At 38.0% G+C, this 23,510-nt stretch overlaps 1 protein-coding gene across 1 annotated transcript in view; it reads right to left on the minus strand.

Annotated features, from left to right (window-relative positions):
* Positions 1-7,696: 7,696 nt before the first annotated feature.
* Positions 7,697-23,510, minus strand: part of LOC149775946 (uncharacterized) — a 107,257-nt gene continuing 91,443 nt past the window's right edge. The window contains exon 8 of the mRNA XM_089941426.1: positions 7,697-8,851. Within this exon, the coding sequence (XP_089797552.1) occupies positions 8,769-8,851 (83 nt within the window). The 3' untranslated portion in view covers positions 7,697-8,768. The remainder of the gene's footprint in view (positions 8,852-23,510) is intronic.

Below are 23,510 nucleotides of genomic sequence, written 5' to 3' on the forward strand. Positions count from 1 at the left end.
TCACGTTTCGATACCGATCTATTCATACATTCAAACAATGAATCCTTATCGAATTGTTTACAAGCATTGTTCTGATCATAGCTTGATGTTTGTTTCCACATGACTGATTGTTTAATTTAATTAGTTTCCAATGTAATATCATACATGTATTCCTATTTTCCTCCAGAGGATTATTGGGGAAGTTGACATATTGTTGAGGAATGACTTTCTCAATTCATAGTCATTATTTACAGCACATAACCATTGAGTTATGCTCATCAGATGAAACTACACTGGTTCTATGACTTGGACAGCATCATGTACTATAAAACTAGTGCGCGTTCTTAGATGTTTCCTACAGCTTAACAGTGGATAAGGTAAATATCTTGTCCCATTTGTAGTATGGTACCCTAATTGTTATTCTATGCGTATTTCATTATAGTGAACAACTAGGCACGTTTAGGTTGAATACCATTGCACCGCGACGGAAATGGAAACTTTCTCATTACTGGAATATGGGAAAAATATAAACCTGATCTTGTGCGTTGTTTGAGGCCTGGTTGGATCTCAAATGTTCTTTCTAATAAAATTCAGGTGCACGATGGAACCGTTGTCATTCGGTTCATGAAGAAATCAATAACTCGTAACTTCAGTTAGTTACTTCTTAGCGATATATCTTACTGCAAATAAACTCTCGATGTGGAAGTTTGGGAGTCATCCAACAAACTACCTTAGAAGAGAATGGAATACAAAGTAAACATTTCAACAAGAAAAAATAATGGAGACCTATAATGGATTGTATTACTTTTACTAGTCCATGCTAAATTGAACGTAAACGTTTAATCTCTTTAAAAGCACTTAAAGAAATAACCCTATTTGATTGGTCCTTATTGCCTAAGAGTTAACAATATAATCGCACGGATAATGAATCTAATGGTATATTAATTTATTTACCTCTATTTGGATTAACATTACACGAACTAGGTGATATCTTCGCAAGATTGTTCTAATTATAGCTTTGAAGAGACATGTATTTCTACATCTTGTGTGTATATGGCATCTTCCTTTTCAAAACGTATCAACTTTGATTGTTCTTCTACATACTTAATTTGTATATTTGGACCCTGGTCATAAGAACATGTATCAATAGGTTTGTTCTTTTTCTAGTACAATTTTTATCATAGATGAATTAAAACTATATGTGACTAATGATCTCGAACAACTAATTAATCTTGTCACATAAAAACTCAAATAAACAACAAAAAATAGCAACGCTACTATCAATCATTCGAACTACACATGCACATATGTTAATGCATAAACCATTGCAAGAAATGCAATGACAGTTATGCAACAGAAATTATATTGACAAGGCTTTTTTCTAGATAAACATGTATGCTTATATCGTATCAATATTGTCCTCTGTTAATGATAACTAACAAAATTCCAAAAAGAATTTCGTTCCTTCGAAGAAACATTCGACAAAGCATACAAACGAATGAGCAATGCACAAAAGTAAAAGATTAACTGAATATTGTTAAGGAAAGGGAAAGACAAAAAATGTGATGAAGATAAGTCTCTCGATCACATTCCAGATGCTTTATGCAAAAAATTATTTGAGTTTGCCTCTTTGAGTGAGCGTGTATGTGTGTGTCTTACCACGAGTCAGAATTTGTATTCTCTCCAGCTATCACTTTTACTTGTAATCTTGACTAAATAGTCAGTCCTGTACGATCCAAGTTTCATTCATCATTAGCAACATGCATAACCTCTACTTCACACCAGCAAACTATCATCTCAAATTACACTGTACAGAGCATATCAAGGATGAAATAAAATGCAAATTCCAACAAGCAAGCAAAATATATTTCTTAAATGCAAAGGTAATGAAAACATTTAAAACTTCGAAAACGGTTAGTGAAAGGACCTGAACATTAATAAGGAAAACCAGAAAATGTAATAGTTAAGACTAAAATACCATAGATAAGCAAATACAGTACCTTCTCCACCATTCAAAAGCAGAACCGTTGTGACATATTTTCGACTAGAAAAGATAGAAACAAAAATAAATCAAAGTTTTTTTTTTTCCGAACGTGAAATCCTCACCCAAGACAAAATTATGATCGCAACGCAATGATGTTGAATATTATCTGTAACAGAGAAATGAAAATTAATAGGACTAAACAGATATGCTGGAATTTCAATTGTTCGTATATAAATATGACATAAACATATTCTCTCATTTTTAAGTTGGAACAATATAAGACCATTAACAAATACGTGATCTCTAAAAATCATTTATCAGTATTCTATAGATGTGAAGCAAATAAGCAATGGCAGTTCCCTGTTTATAAAGCAAAGGCCCACGATTTTATTATTTGTAAACGTATTATTGTGACATTAAAATTAGGCAAAGAAAGAAAGACAAATCCTTGCACAAGCATGTTTGAGTACGTCAGAATAGGAACAAATACAGGTATTTAAATCGGGCTTCACGAACGCTCGACTACGTCCTATCGCAGCACAGTAAAAACTGTGTGATGAAGATAAGTCTCTCGATCATATTGCAAAAGCTTTATGCAACAAATTATTTGGCTTTGCCTCTTTGAGTGAGCGTGTGTGTATGTGTTTCTTACCACGAGTCAGAATTTGTATTCTCTTCAATTATCACTTTTACTTGTAAGCTTGACTAAATAGCCAGTACTGTTCAATCCACGTTTCTTTCATCATTTGCAATATGCATAACCTCGACTTCACACCAGCAAACTATTATGTTTGATCGATTCGAACTATACCGATCTGTTGCAAAAGGATGGTGAAGAAAGTGGGCCTGGTCTCGTTGTTTAAGAAATGTTATAAATATTATATTTGATTGATTTTTATATTTATCCTTTAATTTTTCCATTGGATTCAACACTGATGTTTGAAAGCTGGAAACTCGGCCCCCTGAATCTAAACACAAAACGGATATATGCATAATCGAAACAGTTGTCCTCATAGGGAAGACAGCAGCGATCTTGGTACAATATTTCTCTCTGTAATTAGCCGTAGAATATATGATAATGTTGAACATGCGTACATAATAGGTAGGTCATGACCTGGTTTGCCAATGGCCACGGAACGAAATTTAAGCTTGCCGTAATAAAATATTTTTAAACGCACAAAGCAACAAATTTATACATGGTTAGTAGCTGACACTTTTGTATAGATCTGCAGTTTCAAACCATCTATCGTATTACTGAATATTAAAAGACGTACTTTAAACATATTCCAAACATATATAGCAACATCATCTGTACTATGAAGCAAGCAATGGCCTGTCTACCTTAATTGTTTCCAGCCATGCTGTTAAATATAGACATGCGTTCAAGAATACTGTGTTTAACGTGATCTAAATGACTAATATTGGAATATCACTATAATCCAGGAATGTTTACCCCAATTGTACACGTAATCGTAAAAAAGCTGCTTATTGTATCCTATTGAAATTGTCCTTTTATAACATCATAATTGTACTTTCATCATTAGATTCTGAATCAAAGCAATAAAGTATATGCAATCCGCATATAAAATCCAATGGCACAAAACAGAGTTTTCATTACTCTATAGAAAGAGATATGGTTATGCAAATGGGAAGCATCTTTGGATAGAAGAACAAATTACAGAAGTTCAGTAATTGGTGCACGCTTGGCTTATACCATGTATATCTATTGTAGAAGGAATCACAACTGATAAACGATGCCATTATTAAAATCACGATATCAATATAAATGGATTGTTCTAGGAAAGAAAATTTGTGCATGAAATCTTAAATACAAACTTTAAGCAGATCTGCGTACAAGGATGAACCGAACATAACTATTGCAAATGGAACATATAGAAATATAACTAGTGAAGAGGGAAACAAAACGTTCAAAAGATGAAATAAATCGTGAAGACGCTAAAGACTCTTGCAAATGTCTAACTTTTCTTAGATATGTGAAGTTTCACTGTATCTCCGTTTATTGTCAGATTTCCTCCAATTGATAACTTGAAGTGGTTACATAATTAACTGAAAGACAATTATATGAGATGCGTTACCGGTGAGTTTTTGGTTACATTTGAATTACGTCTATCTAAATTGAGTACAGTCTGATGACATCCTTGCTTGCTGTGTTCTTTGGAAAACAATCTCTCTGACTGAGGCAATTTTTAAACGAAAACATTATTGACAGTACTCCTGACAAAAGTTGTATCGGTTGTTTTGCTCTTAATGTTTGCGCCTCTTGAAAAGAGGTGTTAAAGTTTATGCCATTACTGAAGTAACTACATTTTATGCACTAACGTCTCAGAGAAACTAAATTAGGCTTAAAGAACGACCATGTAACAAATGAAGGATCATCCTGTATAAAATATGCTACCATCAACGAGCATGTACAAAAAGGAATGGCTGCGCAATATGACACACTTGAAAGGACGATTATTTTAAATTTTATGATTTTTAAAGCATGAGAGAACTAAAAGATATGAAATTAACAGTTGGATATCAGAATATCACAGAAAGACTGCTAGCAATGAAGTGATACATCAAAAAAGGATTTATTAAAACAAGACATATCTTGTGCGCATGACGCGTTTACAAGAGATATTAATCATTGGATAATGCTATAAGGTATTGCTAACTACAGAAAAAAGAACAGGTGGGATAACAAATATTCCATCTTCCTTACCACGCATAAGACAATGTTTATACAGAGCGATCAAAGCTTTATAGATTAATGTATTTATAGCGATAACATTTAAAGAACGACTTTTATAACGAACAAATACAAAACGATCGATTGATTGTAAATACGGTTAGTGACTTTAAAATGGTTTTATTAAAACTGTGAGTTATGATACCCCGCTAGTACTGATTGATTGTTAATTTTGCAATAGAAGAATATTTTAATAGAAACAAAATATAGACAGATAACAAGATTTTATTAAATGTAACTGAAAATATAAATAGATCTATCAGGACGGTCTTCATTTTACGTGTGAATGATCTGAACAACACAATCAAACTGAAAAATATTATCAGACATTAGCAATTCCTACCAATGAACGAATTAAAAGTCTGGTGGGGAACTATAGTATTAGAACTTGTTGGCGAACGAAATAAGATTTGTAAAGGCTGTATTATATTGGACACAACGAGATACTTAAAAATTAACATTATACTCCACCCAACCATACCCAACGTGACAATATTTAAAAAAAACACCCTATTCCTTATGATAATGTTTCCTAAACAGTATGGTTCCTGGTTCAGGTACCCATCACCAGATTTTATAATTCCAACGACCTAGCATCATGAAACAAAAAAAAAAAATAATAAAACCACTTCTAGTGTTCATCTGGTACATACACGATGCATCATCCAATTGTTGCCTATTTACTTACGCAGAAGCACGTAGCTTATTAGTCTGGATACTGATTAAGTTTAAACCAATTCAGCACAAATACAAAACCTCCAGTTAGCCGTCCTTTATATTTTCAATTAAATCAAACGTACCAGCACGTCCAGGGATAAAACGGTAACAACAAGTCCAGATGATCAATAAATCAAGAATACTGCACAAGAAAGTACTACCACGATCAAGATACGGAAAGCAGGAAGTTAGAAAGAGAATATTAATATAGCCAATCATTTTTTTTATAATGACGAATCGAACATAAGCATGAATAATAGAGGTTAATAACTTCTAATTTAAAATTATATTCTTGAAATAGTCGAATTATATATCGTTACGTTCTCTATTATTAATCAAAATGGCTAAGATATATATATATATATATATATATATATATATATATATATATATATATATATATATATATATATATATATATATATATATATATATATATATTAGGCCTAACTAACCTAACTCTAACCATTTACAAAATTTCATAGCAAGGCATAAAACGATTTTAGGTAGACAGCCGAATGTTGAACCTCAAAATATTCGTAATTATGTCTAATATAATATAGATGCGTATGATTATGGTATCACGTTAGAGCATTTATCACATCGTGATAAGTAACATCGGATCACAAACTATTACATTTTGGAATAAAGATTTAAGGCTGGCATTGTATAGTATGTGCAAATCTGAACTGCCACAACATCAGACTTTCTCGTCAAATTTTCGTTAAATTTTACGTATGCATAAATAATTCATTTTACAATCTATATAGGTTTGTTTCCATGGTAATGACTTTGAATATTATAAATATTGGTTTGCAAATAAGAGGCGGGCGATCTCTGTTCTGCTGATGTATTATTTTCACTTCCAGCTAGGTATTAATGGTAACATTATTAAGCAATAGGGGATCAATTTTCGCATCCAATTTTCACAAACTTTTCACAGTAAACTTATATGGAGTTTTCTAGAAACGAAAGAATTAGAATTTTACCCTAATAATTAGATGGATCAGTCTCTATTTTTGCGAGTTATAAAGGGTTTCAGACGGAATAATCTCGAATGCCTAATGCCACTGAAGGAGATCCTTTTGTATTGCGTCAAGCTTGTGTTCTGTGGATCTCGGATTGCATACCGGGATACGTGTCCATATGAAAGGCACTTAGTTACAATTTCCTCGGCGTGATATAAACAATACTGCTTCAAAACGCAATGAAAAAGACAACCTACTGGCCCGCAAGCCCCATCCCATCTCCCGATCTCCACCCCATCGTCCAATTAACAGAAATATATGGACATAAAGTGTCTAAATAGGTACAAAAAAGCGGCGAAAGTGCTCAACTAATATGCTTTTTATTTTGACAGTTTCAATTATTTGCTCATAAGGCTTGCTGGAATATAAGACACGTTTCATGTTGATTTTCCATGTCGTCCGATCTTTGTGATACCTGCACAATCTATGGAGGCATACAGAATTACTTACATCTGTCCGTCCGTCCCTACGAGATATGTACTCAATCACTTTTCAACGATATCAGTAACTAATATCGCGAAGACACTGGGTAGAAGTGGGTTTGACTGTACCACTTAATAATTAATTTTGTCAATGTCTCTGTAGATGGTGTAAATTCACACAGCGCGAAAATGTATACATGTATAGAACGACTTTCATAGATTAAACAATTGCATTATATATTTATATGTGTGTGTATGTGTGTGTTTGTGTGTGCGATTTTGATTTTTAGTGTAAGTTTAATTGTTTTCAGTCATAACACTACGATGTCTGTAATGTGGCAGTTTACAGTGATGTCTAGCACATGGGCATCATGCCTCACACCAGACCGACCAGTCCTAAGACTAACCTCTTAATGCTGAGTGCCAAGCGAGGCGAGTGCAAATACCATTTGCATAAGTCTTTGGTAACTCTCCTTAAGAATTTATACAAAAAATATATGCACATGTTTCATATAAATAAAACACACAAATTATTTGTGAAACTAAATATAAAAAATATAATGAAGATATTTACAGTAGTTGTTTTAAACTTGATGTAAATTTTTGAATTTTTCTACAAATAGTATTGGCCGATGCATAAAATTGTGCCAAGGTTTTGGAACGTTGCTCACACAGTTTTCAAGGAATGCATATTAAGTATCACTTTTAAATTTTGTAATGGAATTTATAAAATTGTATTATCTGAGAATTAAAACATGGGACAAATGTAATCATAAAGAACAGATAAAGTTTAAATTAGATGGTTTTTATTTTAAATACTCATATAAGCAGAGACAATTATGATATATTCAGTAGACATCTAATATAGAATACAGACATATGAATTGTCAAACCCTGTTTATCCACCTCATACTAACATACATACATACATACATACGTACGTACGTACGTACGTGCGCGTGTGCGTGCATGCATGCATGCATCCATCCATCCATCTATACATCCATACATAATTACATATATACATACATACATGCATGCATGCATACGTACGTACGTACGTACACGTACGTACGTGCGTGCATGCATGCATGCATCCATCCATCCATCCATACAGCAGCTATCTAATAATGAATACAGATATATGAGTTGTCAAACCATGTTTATCCACCTCATACATACATACATACATACATACATGCATGCATGCATGCATGCGTACGTACGTACGTGCGTGCGTCCATCCATCCATCCATCCATACACACACACACATACATACATACATACATACATACATACATACATACATACATACATACATACAGTATATAAAGAACATATTATTGCAATATTTATAAACACACATTTGTTGACCCATGCAGTGAAATATCTTTAAATAGAAGGTTTTATGCAAAAATATGAAAATACAGAGAATTCTAAAGATAACGTATTCATTACAATTTTTTCGTGTATAAATATCGAACAATTTTTTTTAAAGACTAAAGTACAAATAGTTAAGCTTTTTTAAATAATGTCCAGGAAACGTTATATTTTTTTTGTAAGCGTGAATTCTATTCGATAGTATTAAAACCAAAATAAGTGTTAATTGGTCTTTAGTTATGTTCGTATGCAGGTTAATTGTTGTTTAGTTGTTTTCGTATGCAGGTTAATTGTTCTTTATTTGTTTTCGTATGCAGGTTGAGGCGAAAATGACATGACACATACGAGCAGAAAACTTAAAAGTAGTAATATCAAAATTAACATTGCAGACAAAAATGAGCACAATACTTATTTATTAAACTTACAAAAGAACCATGAAAATACATATTATATATTTCCACCTGATATAGAAATCCTGATCTGACGGTTCAAGCGAACACTCTCTTTAAACCTGCACAAAAGCTAGCTTAGTCATCAATACGATGAGAAAACAGAGATACCCTTTGATGGCGTCAGAACCGGCGGTTTCTGAAAGAAAGGATATGTAGACTCATCATTTACTAGTTTTTCTGGGTATTTTTTTTTTCTCATTTTCCTTGCAGCCTTACAGCTGCCAGTTAACGAGAACCATTGGTTCAACTTTTTCTTCCTGAATATTTTAGAACTCGATTTTAAAATAAAACTAGGAAATATCGACTCCACCTTTGTCTCGAATTCACAACCAATCCACAGCCACAAACAGTCATCTTAGCTGATATATTTGCCAGTTTCCCTAATTTACTCGAATACATCAAGGCCCACATTTTAAGAAATGTTGAAGCATCAAATAAAATAATCCTTCTTTGCAATACTAATGACACTATTTTTAGAAAATCACATATCTCTTCTATATCCAACCAGTTATTCCTTACTTAAATTTGAATAGTCACTTTGTCATTCATCAGTTTTTATGGCATATATAATGTAGAGATAACGATGTTAAAGTAAAATATGTGAAAACCTAAGACCAGAAGATTAATTTAATTCATTGAATTTCCATATGCTTCGCAATACACATGTCAAGACGGAGGAAGGATATTTGAATGACTTGCCACCGATATGGTTTGCTTCAAAATTTAACCTAGTGAATCTCTAGATCCGGAAAAGGACACAGAAGTCTAATTTTGGCTGAAATTCACTACAACATTACTGGGAATCCTTACCCTTCCCAACTTAATATAAATTAAGATAGCCATATAACTTTTTATATTGATAAATATCAACGGATCAGCATAGCTTATTCAAAGGTTGAAACAGTCTATATAATCTGAATACTGTGTCAAAGAACGTCATTTTCGACCCCGTGTGATTGCATCGATCTGTGTTTGTTTCAGGTAAAATGACTGTTATATATCTATGTTACTTCGCATTGGAACGTTTATGCTTGATCGCTACAGTCAAACTGAGATATGAATTATTTTGCCAATCAGCAGCAGGGGGGGGGGGAATCCTACAAAGGTCTAGAGACCACCAAATGATAAAATAAGCCTTAAAAAAAAGCTAATCCTACAACAGCAACGAGACAAAAAAACGCGACCCCCCCCCCTCAACTTGTTGTCGCCCCCGGGGCTGCTCTCTTCGAGTTTCTCACGTTAACCATACAATGTATCAAGTCCAATACGGTATCGTGTCCGCGGGTCGTGTAAATTTATTGTTACAAATCCATGTGGGGAAATTAAATCATTGACAAATAAATAATGGCAAATATCGGAGAAGCACTTACTACTAGATTAGCTCGAGAACGTCTCGAAGCAATTCAGAAATTTCTTCCTGTCCGTGATAGTGTCAGACAAAAATTACAACTAAGACAGCAAGCACGGGAAGTCTTTGCAGAATCCGCGGAGGAATTATTTAAACCCGTGACCAAAGCTACTGAAACAATAAAAACTGCTATCATAGGAAAACCTGATCCTGATAAACCGCAACAAAGTCTTCTTCAAGCGATAGAAGAACTTAGGAAGGCTCAACCGAAACCGATCAAAGGATTTAATTATAAAACGGATTTCGTTGAAGGGTTTGTGGATGAAATTAAAAATCGTCCAGTCAGAAATAGAGATGAAATAATTGCTTTTGGTGCTGACGCTGCTAGGGCATATCACTCTCGAGAAAAATTTATAAAAGATCCTAATCAAAAGATATCTAAGCAACAATTTCTCGATGGAATTTATAAAATAAAACAGGGTATCGAACGGTTAGATACCAGTGATGTATTTTATCGAGAGTATATGTCAGGATCAGATCGATTTGATGTCCAAATGCGACAGACAAAGCGACATAAAAAACCAACTCGAAAAATAGCTAAACCACAAGCCGGCATAACGACAACGGAACCAACGAGAGAGTATTATGAAGTTCCACAAGAACCTTTCTCGGAGACGGAAATCGATCAACCCGAGATAGAGTATCAACTTCCTCCTCCGTTGCAACAGACTCCGGAAACTAAAGTTCCACAAAAAACTCCACGGGGGATGTTTACGAAAGTTGGTCTTGATAAGATAGAAGTTCGGAGTAAGGATCTTCCCACTTTTATTATAAATAATTTTAAAAAACGAAAAGAATATTTAAGAGTAAAAAATTTACCAGAAATTGTCGCCTTCGAAGATTGGGCAAAAGCGGTATATTTCGGTCATCGTGATCTGCCCGTTGATGTAAACGATCCTGGTTACATAAAATTACAGGATGATATGGAAGAGGTAGCTGAACGACAACGACAACAACGACTACAAAAACAACAACAACAAAAACAATCATCGTCGGCGCCATCCACGGAAATATCCGGGAGTGGTTTAGGATCCGGTTTTATTCCCTGCCCTGATAATATCGTCAATGACGTATCACGGTTGGAAGTTCTCATCGGAGGAAGACGTGCCGGAAATAACTCTCCGGAAATTATAAATGAAGCCGCAGATATCTGTCAGAGACTATTTCAGCGTGGCATTATGGATATCAGCATCTACCGGGGGCTCATTGATGAACTCACGGATGGTTACCACAGCGACTAGTAAATTTAGTTAGAGAAACAATAATTAAATAAAATGATACTACACGATTCTTTTCGCAGACCAAGAAGTGTCAGAGTAGTAAACTCACGATTACCAGTATACGAGGTTGTTTACGGAGATGGAGTCGGTGATGTTGTTAGGGATTTAGTCACAAGAATCGCTCCGAAAGCTGGACCGTTAGTAAAACAATTCGCGATGAAAGCCGCTGATGTTGTCAAGGATAAAGCCATTGGCACTGTTGGTAGTCTTGCCGGAAAAGCATTTCAATCAATCAAGGATCGACTAGCACAGCTGATACAAAAAAAACCCCCAGTCAAGAAGTCCGCGCCAGTAAAACTACCATCCACTGAAGCTATGCCGGCAAATGTTAGTAGCGTAGTAAATAAGGCCGTAAATCAGAAATTAGCTGAGATCGCAACAGCGGGAATTACCTCCAAAGCGTTGCAAGATAGTGTAACTGCTAATTTGATAGCTGGTAGTGGTTTCCGGTGACGATAACATTTTAATTAGACCATCACAAATAATAATAATGTTTGCACGAAAATCCAATGACGCGTTTGATATGTCCAAACCAGTACTTAAAGATGATTCTGTACGTGATTTTCAATATTATTCTTATGAAGCACGTAATCCTAACCAACGGGGAAGAATTGAACTACAGGTCCAGGATACAAGCAGATACTTCTTGCCCGCTGAGGCCTTCATCGAAGTTGAAGGTAGGCTTTTAAAGAATGATAACACTAACTACGGAATCGGCGACCGAGTTGGATTTGTTAACAACGGCATCATGGCGTTATTTAAATCCGCTATTTATATGATAGATGGAAAAGAAATTGAAACAATTCATGATAACGTCGATGTTGCCACAACAATTCTCGGGTTGGCGAGATACTCGGATGATTACACTAGATCAGCCGGACCATCAATGATGTTTGCAAAGGATATAACCGACAGCCCCGAGAACAGGAATGTAACAATGAATGCTGGTGGTACCGAAGTTGCATCGATGAACGAAAATTTTAATTTGGGTTTTGCAACACGTAGATCGATGTTAAGTGGAGATGAAGAGTTCTCAGGTGTGATTCCATTGTCTCACATCTTTGGATTCTGCAGAGATGTTCAAAAGGTTATATTCGGTGCCAAACACACAGTTATACTTGTGCGAAAACCTGATGATAATGACGCTATCTGGCGAGATGCTGCTGTTGCCGCTGGTCAGGTAATACTAACTAAACTGTGGTTGTGGATGCCAGTGTTGTCTCCGTCAATCACCGAAGAACAACGACTGTTGTCTTTTATGGACACGGGTGGTAAATCACTGCTATCCTGGAAAACAACAACCACAGACGTTATTCAGGGTGATCACGGCGGGTTGTTTACATGGCATATATCATCGCAACAAGGAGTATCAGCACCACGACATATTTTCATTGCATTTCAATACCGTGCTAGAATAAGTGACCAGACAAGAACTCCAATGGTATTTGATACACTTGGAGTTTCTGAAGTTTCGTTGAGAATAAATGGGCATCAGGAGCCATCTGAGGATATATTAATAGATTTCGAACATCATCGTGTCGCACGCGCGTATCATCGTCTGATGTCATTTATGGGGCGCGACCTTAATGTAGACACTGGCCTGCAAATATCACAGCGAGACTTTATGAGTTTATATCCGATTTATTACTTTTCACTGGAACATCTTGATCTGGTTAAACAATCTGTTGTCGACCTGCATTTCCGAGCTCGTGTAGATGCTCCTGCTGGTGGTTACAGAGCGATTGCTGTCATACTCTCCGATAAAGCAATGCTGCTTGAAGGTGTTGGCGGACGAATGAGAGTTATTGACGCTCCAATCGAGAATATGTAACGCAATTAAAATCAAACTTAGGATATAATGTCATACAGTCACGTTAATGTCACCTTGACTTCCGGTCAAACGAAGAAATTGCAATCAAAGAACGCAAGCACGTGCGGGACATCAATAACGTTAAAACGAGATCAACTTGTTGGTGGTCCAAACAAGCTGTCGTTGACTAATACTCAGATTAAACATTTTAATAAGGCACTAACAGCAAAAACCGGTGTCCGACTTGATTTCTCTGCTGCAGCTATCAAGGACATGACTAAAACCGGTGGAATATTTCCTCTTCTCGCAGCAATACCGGCGTTGATTGCCGCGGCAGCACCAGCCGTAGCAAAAGCCGCAGCACTCGGTGCAGTTGGAACCGCAGCTGGACTGGCACTAAAAAAGGCAACGGGAAACGGATATAGCAAACGGGGTACGACAACGGGTGGTATATTACCACTTGCGGCCCTTCCGGCACTTTTAGCTTCATCGTCATCAAATTCCCCCGCAAGGCGAGCACTCATGTCAGGTCTTGTTGTACCAGCTCTTAGCGCGCTGGCAGCCCGGAAATCCCTTGGATCCGGGTACAAAAAAAAGGGGAGATCCACTCGCGGATCAGGGCTAAGACTACCAGGAACTCCACCATCATGGTATCCAAAAAAATTCTAACGCCGTTGAGCAATTTTGATTTACTCGATGCTGTTAAAAAATTGCGTGTAAAACATTTCAGAGGCGTATTTATGCGAGATCAATTACCGACGCGGCCGAATAATCCAGAAACTGGCATTATCAATCTCGACAACAAAGATGGTCCGGGAACTCACTGGGTTGCTTACGCGATCGATCCACGCGGAATTATTTATTTCGATTCGTACGGACTAGCACCGCCAGTTGAATTCCTCGATTACGTTTCCAGATTTTCTAAGAAATCTAAAGGATTTTCAATTCCAGTGTGGCAGTTGACGCTACCAACACAAACATTAATTGATCCGCCCATTTGTGGAAACGAGGTTCTGAGTGTTCTTGATGCAATCTCAAGAAATCCAGCAAAGTCTCCTCATCGAGTAGTGCATGAATACACCGCTGGAAATCAAAGATTTCTCACGAGAAATGTTTAGCATTTAAAAAACGGTAACAAGAATAATGGTGGATATTTACGGAAGACCTTCCGCGCGAAGAGGTAAATCAAGCACAGATGTTGATCTCTCAAAATATGCGACCCGAGATGAAGTCGATAGTCTTTTGAATATAGCTGGAGTTGACCCAGATGAAGTTGCTATTTTCCAAGACAAGCAAGGAAAACTAAGAACGAGCAACATTAAGTTCAATGATATAATTCGCAGAGTTCTTGGAGCTACCAAGGATAATTTCGTTGCATTTAGTGATGGCGGCCGGATCAAGGACTCGAACATATCAATCGCAAGCATCAAAGACAGTATTGATAAAGGTGTTGATAAATGTGTGAAAAAAGCCGGTGACACGATGACAGGCGAACTCAGCATGAATGGAAACAAAATAACCGTACTCAGAGATCCAGCCTCGAACGACGATGCAGCAAACAAACAATACGTCGACGCGCAGTACAAACTCGTTGTTGACCTAGTCAGCGACAAAGTAACAAAATCCGGCGACGTAATGACCGGCGGACTTGACATGAGCGGCAACAAAATAACCGCGTTAGCAAATCCCGAATCCGACCAGGATGCGTCAAACAAACAATACGTGGACATCGTCAACGGTAAACTAAATACGCTGCGTGCAGAGTATGATGTTCACGTGGGCGCGTTTACAAGACTTCGAAGAAACTTCTCAAAAACTGATGAGGCCGTGGATAAGTTCTTTGGGGATCCTCCAGTCGTCGACACGAAACTTTCTGAAATCATACCAAATCTTACTAATAACGCCAACGATATCAATAAGATTAATACCCGGTTAGGTGTAGTCAGAACGGAAAAAAGTTTTTCAGATCAAGTTCAGATAATAGAAAATAACATTAACACGATCAAACAAACACAGCAGAATATAGTATCGGGTATTCCTGAGATCGTTAACAAAACCAGTCTGATTAAAGTTCCCACTGGAGTTACTCCCGGGCATATCACCAACATCGTATTCACGGTATCATCGGGATTCGCAACATGGTCACGACAAAATAACAACACTATCAAATATACAGCAACAGCCACCGGTGTTTACAGGTTGTCTGTGTTTTCAGCCGCTAAATTTGAAATCTTCACAACATATCCTTGGAGACATTCCACCGATAAGTATTCCGGGGTTTGCACTGTAATACTAAACAGCGGAACCGAGGAAACATTTATGCTTGAAGCCGCCGACGATACTTTAACAGCAACATCTTACTGGTGGTGTTTGGAATTCGTCGCTGCAACGCCTCAATTGGTTACCGCGTAATTGAATCGCATGCGATTTAAATAATGTCAACGCAAACGCAAAGCGTTTCAACGCCGCGCGGGAATGAATATAGATACAATCAGGTCTATGAGTGGCAATCAGAATTAAAAACCGTCATCGACGAGCTTAATCGTAAAGTAAGGAAGTATAAACGCCGCGTTGTAGTATTGGATGTTATGGTTTATTCGGTATCTACCGCTGTTGCATCCGCGGGATTAATACTATCAGCGATAACTCCCGTGACTGCAGTAGTCGCTGCAACAATTTGTGTTTCTGTGACAACAACCACCGCCGGCGTCTTTGGAATAATAGCAAAAAAAATATCATCATGCGCGAATACAAAACTGCACGATTACACAACCAAATTAACTACCGCCGTGACCGCATATCAGAAACTGTCATCGCTGATATCATCAAGTCTCGACGACGGAACGATATCAGATTCTGAATTTACGGCGATGTCACACGCGTACAATGACTATTTGAAAAGTTCAGTAAATAATAACGATGGCAACGTCACAGGAATTGCTTCAACAAATAGCCACAAACACAACACCGGTAAAAACAACGATGATCTCAGTATCGTCGACGGAACCCCAATTCGGTATTAATTTTCCAACTCCAATTGCCGTGAACGAAATCGCGTTGGCGAAGCTCAGTGTGTATCACAGCTGGCCCAATATCAGGTCAGCATCATTTTCGGGTCTGCAGTCGAATAATTCGTTCGTGTTCGGAAAACCAAGTACAGACCCACAACGTGAATTTGAATGGGATACAATTACGCTACCCACTGGGAGTTATCAAATCGAAGAAATCAACGCGGAAATACAACGCCAAATAAAACGAACCACCGGCAAGGAAGCCAAAATATCTATAACAGCTCATGAACCAACGCTGTCTGCGGTCATTGAAATCTCAACACCGGGATACGCCGTGGATATTTATAAAAGCTCTCTTCGAACAGTATTAGGATGGCCACAAATACAACCCGGGTTTGTGCCAGGTCCGGAACTGCCACCGAAGTCGGATTTCACGACCACGAAGGAAGAAGAACACGACCTTTTCGCGGAACGGCGGACCGACATATTTGGTATACCTCAAAATCCACCAATAGTTGATGGAGTTCGTTTCAATCCATTCTTCATAGACTCGTTGGATGTAAGTTTCTCCCAACCCAGGGTGCCTGCGTTTCGTGTTATGACCATAACCGCGATAGAATCTAGTTTATTTAATCCGATCAAACAATATCATCAAGAACAACTAAAACTATTGCGGGGATATTTTCAAGAGTATATTTCTTCCAGTGATAAAATCGCGACTCGTAATAGTATTATAACGACCATAGAAAAACTAAACAAACTCGCATCCATAATGGAATTTATAAATCAAGAAGTAATTCAAAAATTGCTGGATGATCCTACCCCGGACAGAAGAATAAAATTTGCGACGTTGTATAATATCCGCGTCGAAGACATTCCCGGGTTTAAACTTCCTGGATATAACGCACCCGTGCTGCGAAAATCAGTCCAGGATCTCATCGCGGAATCTTTCGAAGATATTTCTGCCACGTACACGCGAACAAAACCGCAGCCGGTTATTCTCAAGCACGACAACAGTACAGCATCCGATGGCAGACACGTATCTCCGGGGATCGTAAATATCACAGATGTGGTCGCGGTTAATCTTGTATGTGACGTCATCGACGGTAGCTACAGCGCATCAGATAATACTACGGCGACGCAGGGGTTTATCCTGTATACGTTCACGCCAAAAGACCCCCCCGGTTTTCTGATTGTGCAAGAACCAATCAATGTGGTCTATCTGCGGTGTAATAATCCGTGGTTGTCAACGATAAATTTTAAACTCGTCGACCAACACGGGAATCTGTTGGACCTGCGTGGCGAGACTGTTAGTATAAACTTACTGGTGAAATCCTGAAACTGAAAATGCAAAGCATTTCTGGAAGAGTTTCCACGCTGGCATTTCTGAGAAACTCTTCGAGTTTCCACATTTAAAAAATTGCAGTTGTGTATAATGCGCGAGTATATCCATGTCCGAGTTCGCATACATGACAAACAAATTCTCAACACGGCAATCAGGACCGCATTTGGAAATGCAAGCATTTCTCATGCAGGCGTTTCTTCGGACCCTGACACTGTCGAATTCCCCGTCGGAATAGTCGTTGACGACCAAGTCGTTGACGACCACGGCAACGAAGACTTCTTGTTGACACGGCCGCAACAGGAACAGTTACAGAAGTATCACACGATCACAGTTTTTTGTGACCAAGAACACATCATGAACTATTCTCATTCGTGTATTGATGCTGAAACACTCAAGCAAATCTTAAAAATCTAAGGACTTCCTGAGAAATGCTTGCATATTTCCAGAAACGCTAGCGTTTCCATAGTAGAATTTCAAAGACAAAAAAAAATAATACTTTTTTTTTACCCTTGTAAACTCACAATGGTGTTTCTGAAAACGCTAGCGTTTTTACGTTAGACTTCCAGGGAAGTCTCTGACTTCTCAGAAATGCTTAATGTATCCAGAAGTCCTTGCATTTCTGGAAATGCTTGCATTTCAGAGCAATCGGAGATTGCCGCGTCGGAATTCTTTATTTGATTTTTTAACAATCTCACTCGGGAATTAATTAATTTTCGAGTCTCATACTCGTGTGATAGTGTGCGACGAATACTTTCAACTGCACGCGTCAGTGGAATAAATTCGGATATTTGTTCATTGGTGATCTCGGCAAGTGATCTATAAATGCAATTTTGCAGCATTTTAATGAACCTGTATCTCGCGGGAAGAGTATTCTTCTTCGTTGATAGCTCATTCAAGGATTCAAAATCAGACATAATTGTTTCAGCGTCTGTTAAAATATTAAAACCCCGCTGTTTCAATTTTTGAATTTCATCAATTACGATATTTATATTTTCGTAATTCATATATTATAACCATTTTTTTTTATCTAACTGGAAGTCTAAAGACTTCTCATGCATTGCATTTCTGCGGAAGTCATTGACTTTCTGCGTCTTAGACTTCCGAGTTGTCGACGTAACAAAATGAGATTTTTTGTTTGAGCTTCTTTGAAAATGCTGTTTTGTTGATCCCGTCTGCGACATGCTGTACAACAGGTGGACAAATACCGAAATACCTACTGGCTGCGGCCATTGACTGGAATACAATTTCTTCACGAGTCTGTATATTTTGAGACCTAACAGCTCGTTTCCCAACTGTTTTACAACGCCCTGTGTTACCCAGTAGGCAGTTCTTGCTCTGAGTGACCATGCGAAGATTGTTTATAGAGTTATCAAGTATATTACCGTTAATGTGATCAATGACAAAACCCGGCTCGATTACTCCATGGAAACATTCATAGACGAAACGATGACATAAATACCTCCCTTTGGTAACAGTAAATCTTAAATAACCATTATTATCAACTGTACCAACTGGTCGTCTTCGCGTGCAGTGTCGCACCGTGCCATCTCGGTTTGCCTCATAATTTGGAATAGTTGGATGTGCAACAAATTCTTGTTCGGGAACAAATTCTTGTTCGGGGACGAATTCTTGATTCATTATACTATAAGCAAATCATTTGTCTAATTCATAATTTGTCTGAAAACTTATTTATGTAATCACGCTCATGAAAATCAACCGCGGAAATATTATTTTTTTTAGTATAATATCGTTTAAGCTCGCGGTATCGTTTCCCACCGCAACGTGCACATAATTGTGTTTTTCCTTTAACTCCAACGTGGCATCGGATACACGGTATTGGTCCTAAACTTCCATTTCTTACTTGTTGGGCGTGTTGTCCGCAGTATTCGCCCCTGCAGGGTTTGTTACACGGAGTTGATGAATTAAGTCGAAGCCAGCAACAATGGTTCATTATATAATATATTTGTCTATTTAAATACTTGTCGTAATTATAATAATGAGTTTTGAAAGACTATCCAGAATAAAACCCGTATCAGGTTCTCGATTCGATCTTGACCGGTTAACCGGCGATGTACGACGAAGAGAGTTAAAGGAACTGCTTGGTGTTATCAAGAATGCCAAGGAAGAGTTTCGTCGTGATGGTGCCGCACATGTGTGGTCGACATATAAAATTATCCCCGAAACTCGAAGAGTTTTTGGCGATGCTAGCATCGCTCACGCGAGCGTTATCATTGATGCTACCATGAACGATACAATCGCGCGTAACATAATTGGGTATCTCGACGATAGAAGATATTTCATACAGATAAAATTTATTGTCAAAGTGGTCAACGAAAACGACGATGACACGTGGATTATCCGTGATAAAAATGATCCTATCCTTGACATTAAAAGGAAAACTATTTTGTTGAGCAATAATTCTAGACCAGGAATGTTGACGGGGGTTGATATACCGTATTACGCCAGATCGTATCCAGTAACTGCAGTCGTTTACGGAATATATCCGATAAAGAAACCAAGTGTAGATAAACTCACGCCAATGAAAACATCAGTGGTGTTAAATTGTGTAGCTGAGCGAGTAATGGAACATTTTAAAAACGCAGCACGTGGAAATGGTCTAACTGAGATCAGAAAAAATAAAATAACAACATGGGCTAATCGAGTCAAAGATGTAGGGGCGTCAATTAAGGATGTTGCCGCGCTAGAAAAATTATTAAGATTTCCTATAACGGTATTATCGCTAACAGGCGAGGAATTGTATAAATCGAAATACAACCGTAGTGGAGCTTCAATAACAATTATTGATCATAACAGCCACGCCTGGACGGAATCAGTTAAAATATTTCCACGCGATCGTGTTATAAGGTATTATTCCGCGGGTATGTTTGATTGTATTTATCAAATGAGTAAAACCGATCCGGTATCGGTATGGTTGTTTAGAAGTTCTGAAGTTGGTGATTATGACCAGTTCGTGACCCCGAACGGAGAAATATATAGAACTGCGGAGTTACAAAATGAAATGAAAGCGCTCACAGAAAAATATTCAACTGAGCAAGTTGATCAATTACTAACTAATTGTTTTACTGTTCCAAGTGTTGCCGCACATATAGCACGACAAAAAAATAATTGGAAACCAACCATGAAGAGTTTTCTCGAGAATGTTCAGCAGAGTTGCATCGAATACGGACACGGCGGTTTATGGAATAGTGTATTTGTTAGTGATAATATGGTATCGGTGGATATGATTGCGTGCTATCCAGGAAGTTTTCTTGGCCGTGGTGAATGCGCTGAATACTTTGCGCGGTTTGGACATCCCACAAATTTAATGACAAGAGTAGCTATTAACGGACCTTTACCTGATTTTGACCTGACTGGATTTGCTCACGTGGAATCGTTCGAATTTGCAACACGGTTACATCCTATTAATTATGCTTGGTTTGGCAGACATTTCCACGAAAAGAAATGGGTACCGTTTTCGCTGTTGCGATTTATGGTTGATAAAGGAATATTAAAATCTATTACTGTCAGTACGGGGATTATTTGTTACTCAAAACAAACCTCAGTTTGGTTACCAACTGCGGACACGTCCGAGGAAGAGCGCAACTGTAAAGATCTCGGCCGAAGATTGATAGGTAAATTTACTCAAGGCGGAGCATATGATCATAAACGACATCACAGTCGATTAATTATGGATGAGGAAGAATTAAATTTCATTATCGCTGATACTACTGCGAAAGATACATTCTGCTCCCGCGAGGACATAATAATCCCGGACGGAAAACGATTAGGAACAGTTGTTAGTTATATAGACGGTGATTCAGCTCAGTATACTCATTTGAGATCCTCTATGCTGGCTTATGTTTCTATAAATTTACTGTCGATGGTGAATAGAGTTCCCTTCGTGGCAAGAGTTGCGACAGATTCGTTTTATATTCACGAAGACGATTTGACTGTGTTAGATTTGCCAGAATCTGATGGTCAATGGGGAACATGGCGAGTAAAAAAAGAAGAATTACACTCGTACTGCGCATCAGCTGATGTCGAAATTAAAGATGAATATCGGAAATCAACAGGGATGTCATGGACACCTTCATCGGGACCTTCTGTGCACGATCCAATTGCTAGACACAGAACAGTTTATTTGAACGGACCTGGAGGATGTGGTAAGACAACTCGTGCAATCGAACTATTCCGCGGTTCTGATTTGGTCGTGCTAACACCAACACACAGACTTGCCAGAGAAATGATACAACGGGGAGTAAAGGCCTGCACTTATCACGGCTTTTTCAAATACAGCGGCGGTACATGGACTCCTACGCGAATGGGAACGAAGTATATCCCGGAGAAAATCATCTGGGATGAAATAGACACTGTGCCGCTGGATACATTACAACGGTTCCTGACGTGGTTGTTAACGAAAAATACCGCAGTTGTGATGTGCGGCGATCATGGTCAACCACCACCATTTGTCGGCGAATCCCCCCACGAGTGGTTACGAGGGTTTGTTGATTATTACGAGGAAATGCGTGATGACATCAGAGCGCTTGATGACACATTAAAGGAGTTTAAAAAACTAATTAGGCTACAAACCAATAAAGTCCAATGTGAAATAATGCGTGAAATAATTCCAGAGACTTCATTTGATAACTTTTTAACGGCGTGGAAACCAGATGATTTAATTGTTGCAAGTAGAAAATCAGTCAGAGATACACTTCAGCGGCGACTATTTCAGTTACAGCGGCAGAAATTTCCAACGTTGGAAGTGCCGTTATGTTATAGACCAGATGATACACGATTGCAGAATACTGATGTTGATATTCCCGGAAAACCAGAGAAACAAAATTTAGTATTGAATGATATAGTAACAGTTAACGTCGATGCGGTCGAAGATGCATTAGCAATAAATAAATCACCGTGGACACTAGGATATGCTATGACGATTCATTCAGCACAAGGATTAACTATTTCTGATACAACTGTTTGGATCGTTGATGACCGCATCGAATGGTCAAATTTAGTTTATTTAGCCGTGTCCAGAGTAAGAAAGATGGCTCAGTTACGAAGAATTGCATTAGATACGTCAACGAAGTCAGCCGTTGTTGAGTTAACGCAAAAAGATCAAATAAGAAAAAAATTAGACAGTTACCGACAAAGCGACAAGAAAAATAATAGAGAGTTTAACCTGGATATCAACGCTGTGTTGTCGTTACGTGAGCGTCAGAATAATCACTGTGCGAGTTGTAATTGTTTATTGCTGTGGCAGTATCCGAAAAACGACCCAAGACAATTTACCGTGGATAGAATAGACAGCAATCGCGGTCATACGCGTGAAAATGTAATGCTGACCTGTCTTGAGTGTAATCGACGCAGAGGTGTTGCTGCAGTTATTTAAGCGATCGAGGTGGTAATTGTGTATCCGTGGGAATCACCTGAAGTTGCTCGCGTGTGAATCCACGCTGAGGAGCAGTCGAATCTAATCTGTAGATTGCGTTTCTCCCAGTTGATCTGGTTATGCTGGATATCTTGTGTGTGGTAACACTCCATGTTGGATCGGTTGCTCTTTTTTTTCCTCCTTCGAGTTCGCCGGGTTCGTATAAATACCTAACGGTGACATTACCCGCTAGCGTCGTTGGCTGCGTTGAAACATGTCCGTGAATCACTTTAGTGATCGGGGGTATATATTTTTTTGTGATTGCATTTACAGGTCTCATGTTTGTTGTTCTGGTAATTTCATTATTCAGTGCGGCTATCACGTTTGGCAGTCTTGCAACCCATTCACGAGATCTCGTATCGTAAATGAATTCCCTCGCGTACTGGTATCCGAATAATCTCTCAGCGAGTGTTCTATTAAATCGCTCAACAATTGCCTGATCCCGATGAATTTCAGTATGTCCTCGTCGTATGGTAACGTTATGCTGCTTTGTCAGTGATGACACCGCGC

This window comes from Sinohyriopsis cumingii, chromosome 18 (assembly GCF_028554795.1).
Source record: "Sinohyriopsis cumingii isolate HCF-2022 chromosome 18, ASM2855479v2, whole genome shotgun sequence".
Lineage (NCBI taxonomy): Eukaryota > Metazoa > Mollusca > Bivalvia > Unionida > Unionidae > Sinohyriopsis > Sinohyriopsis cumingii.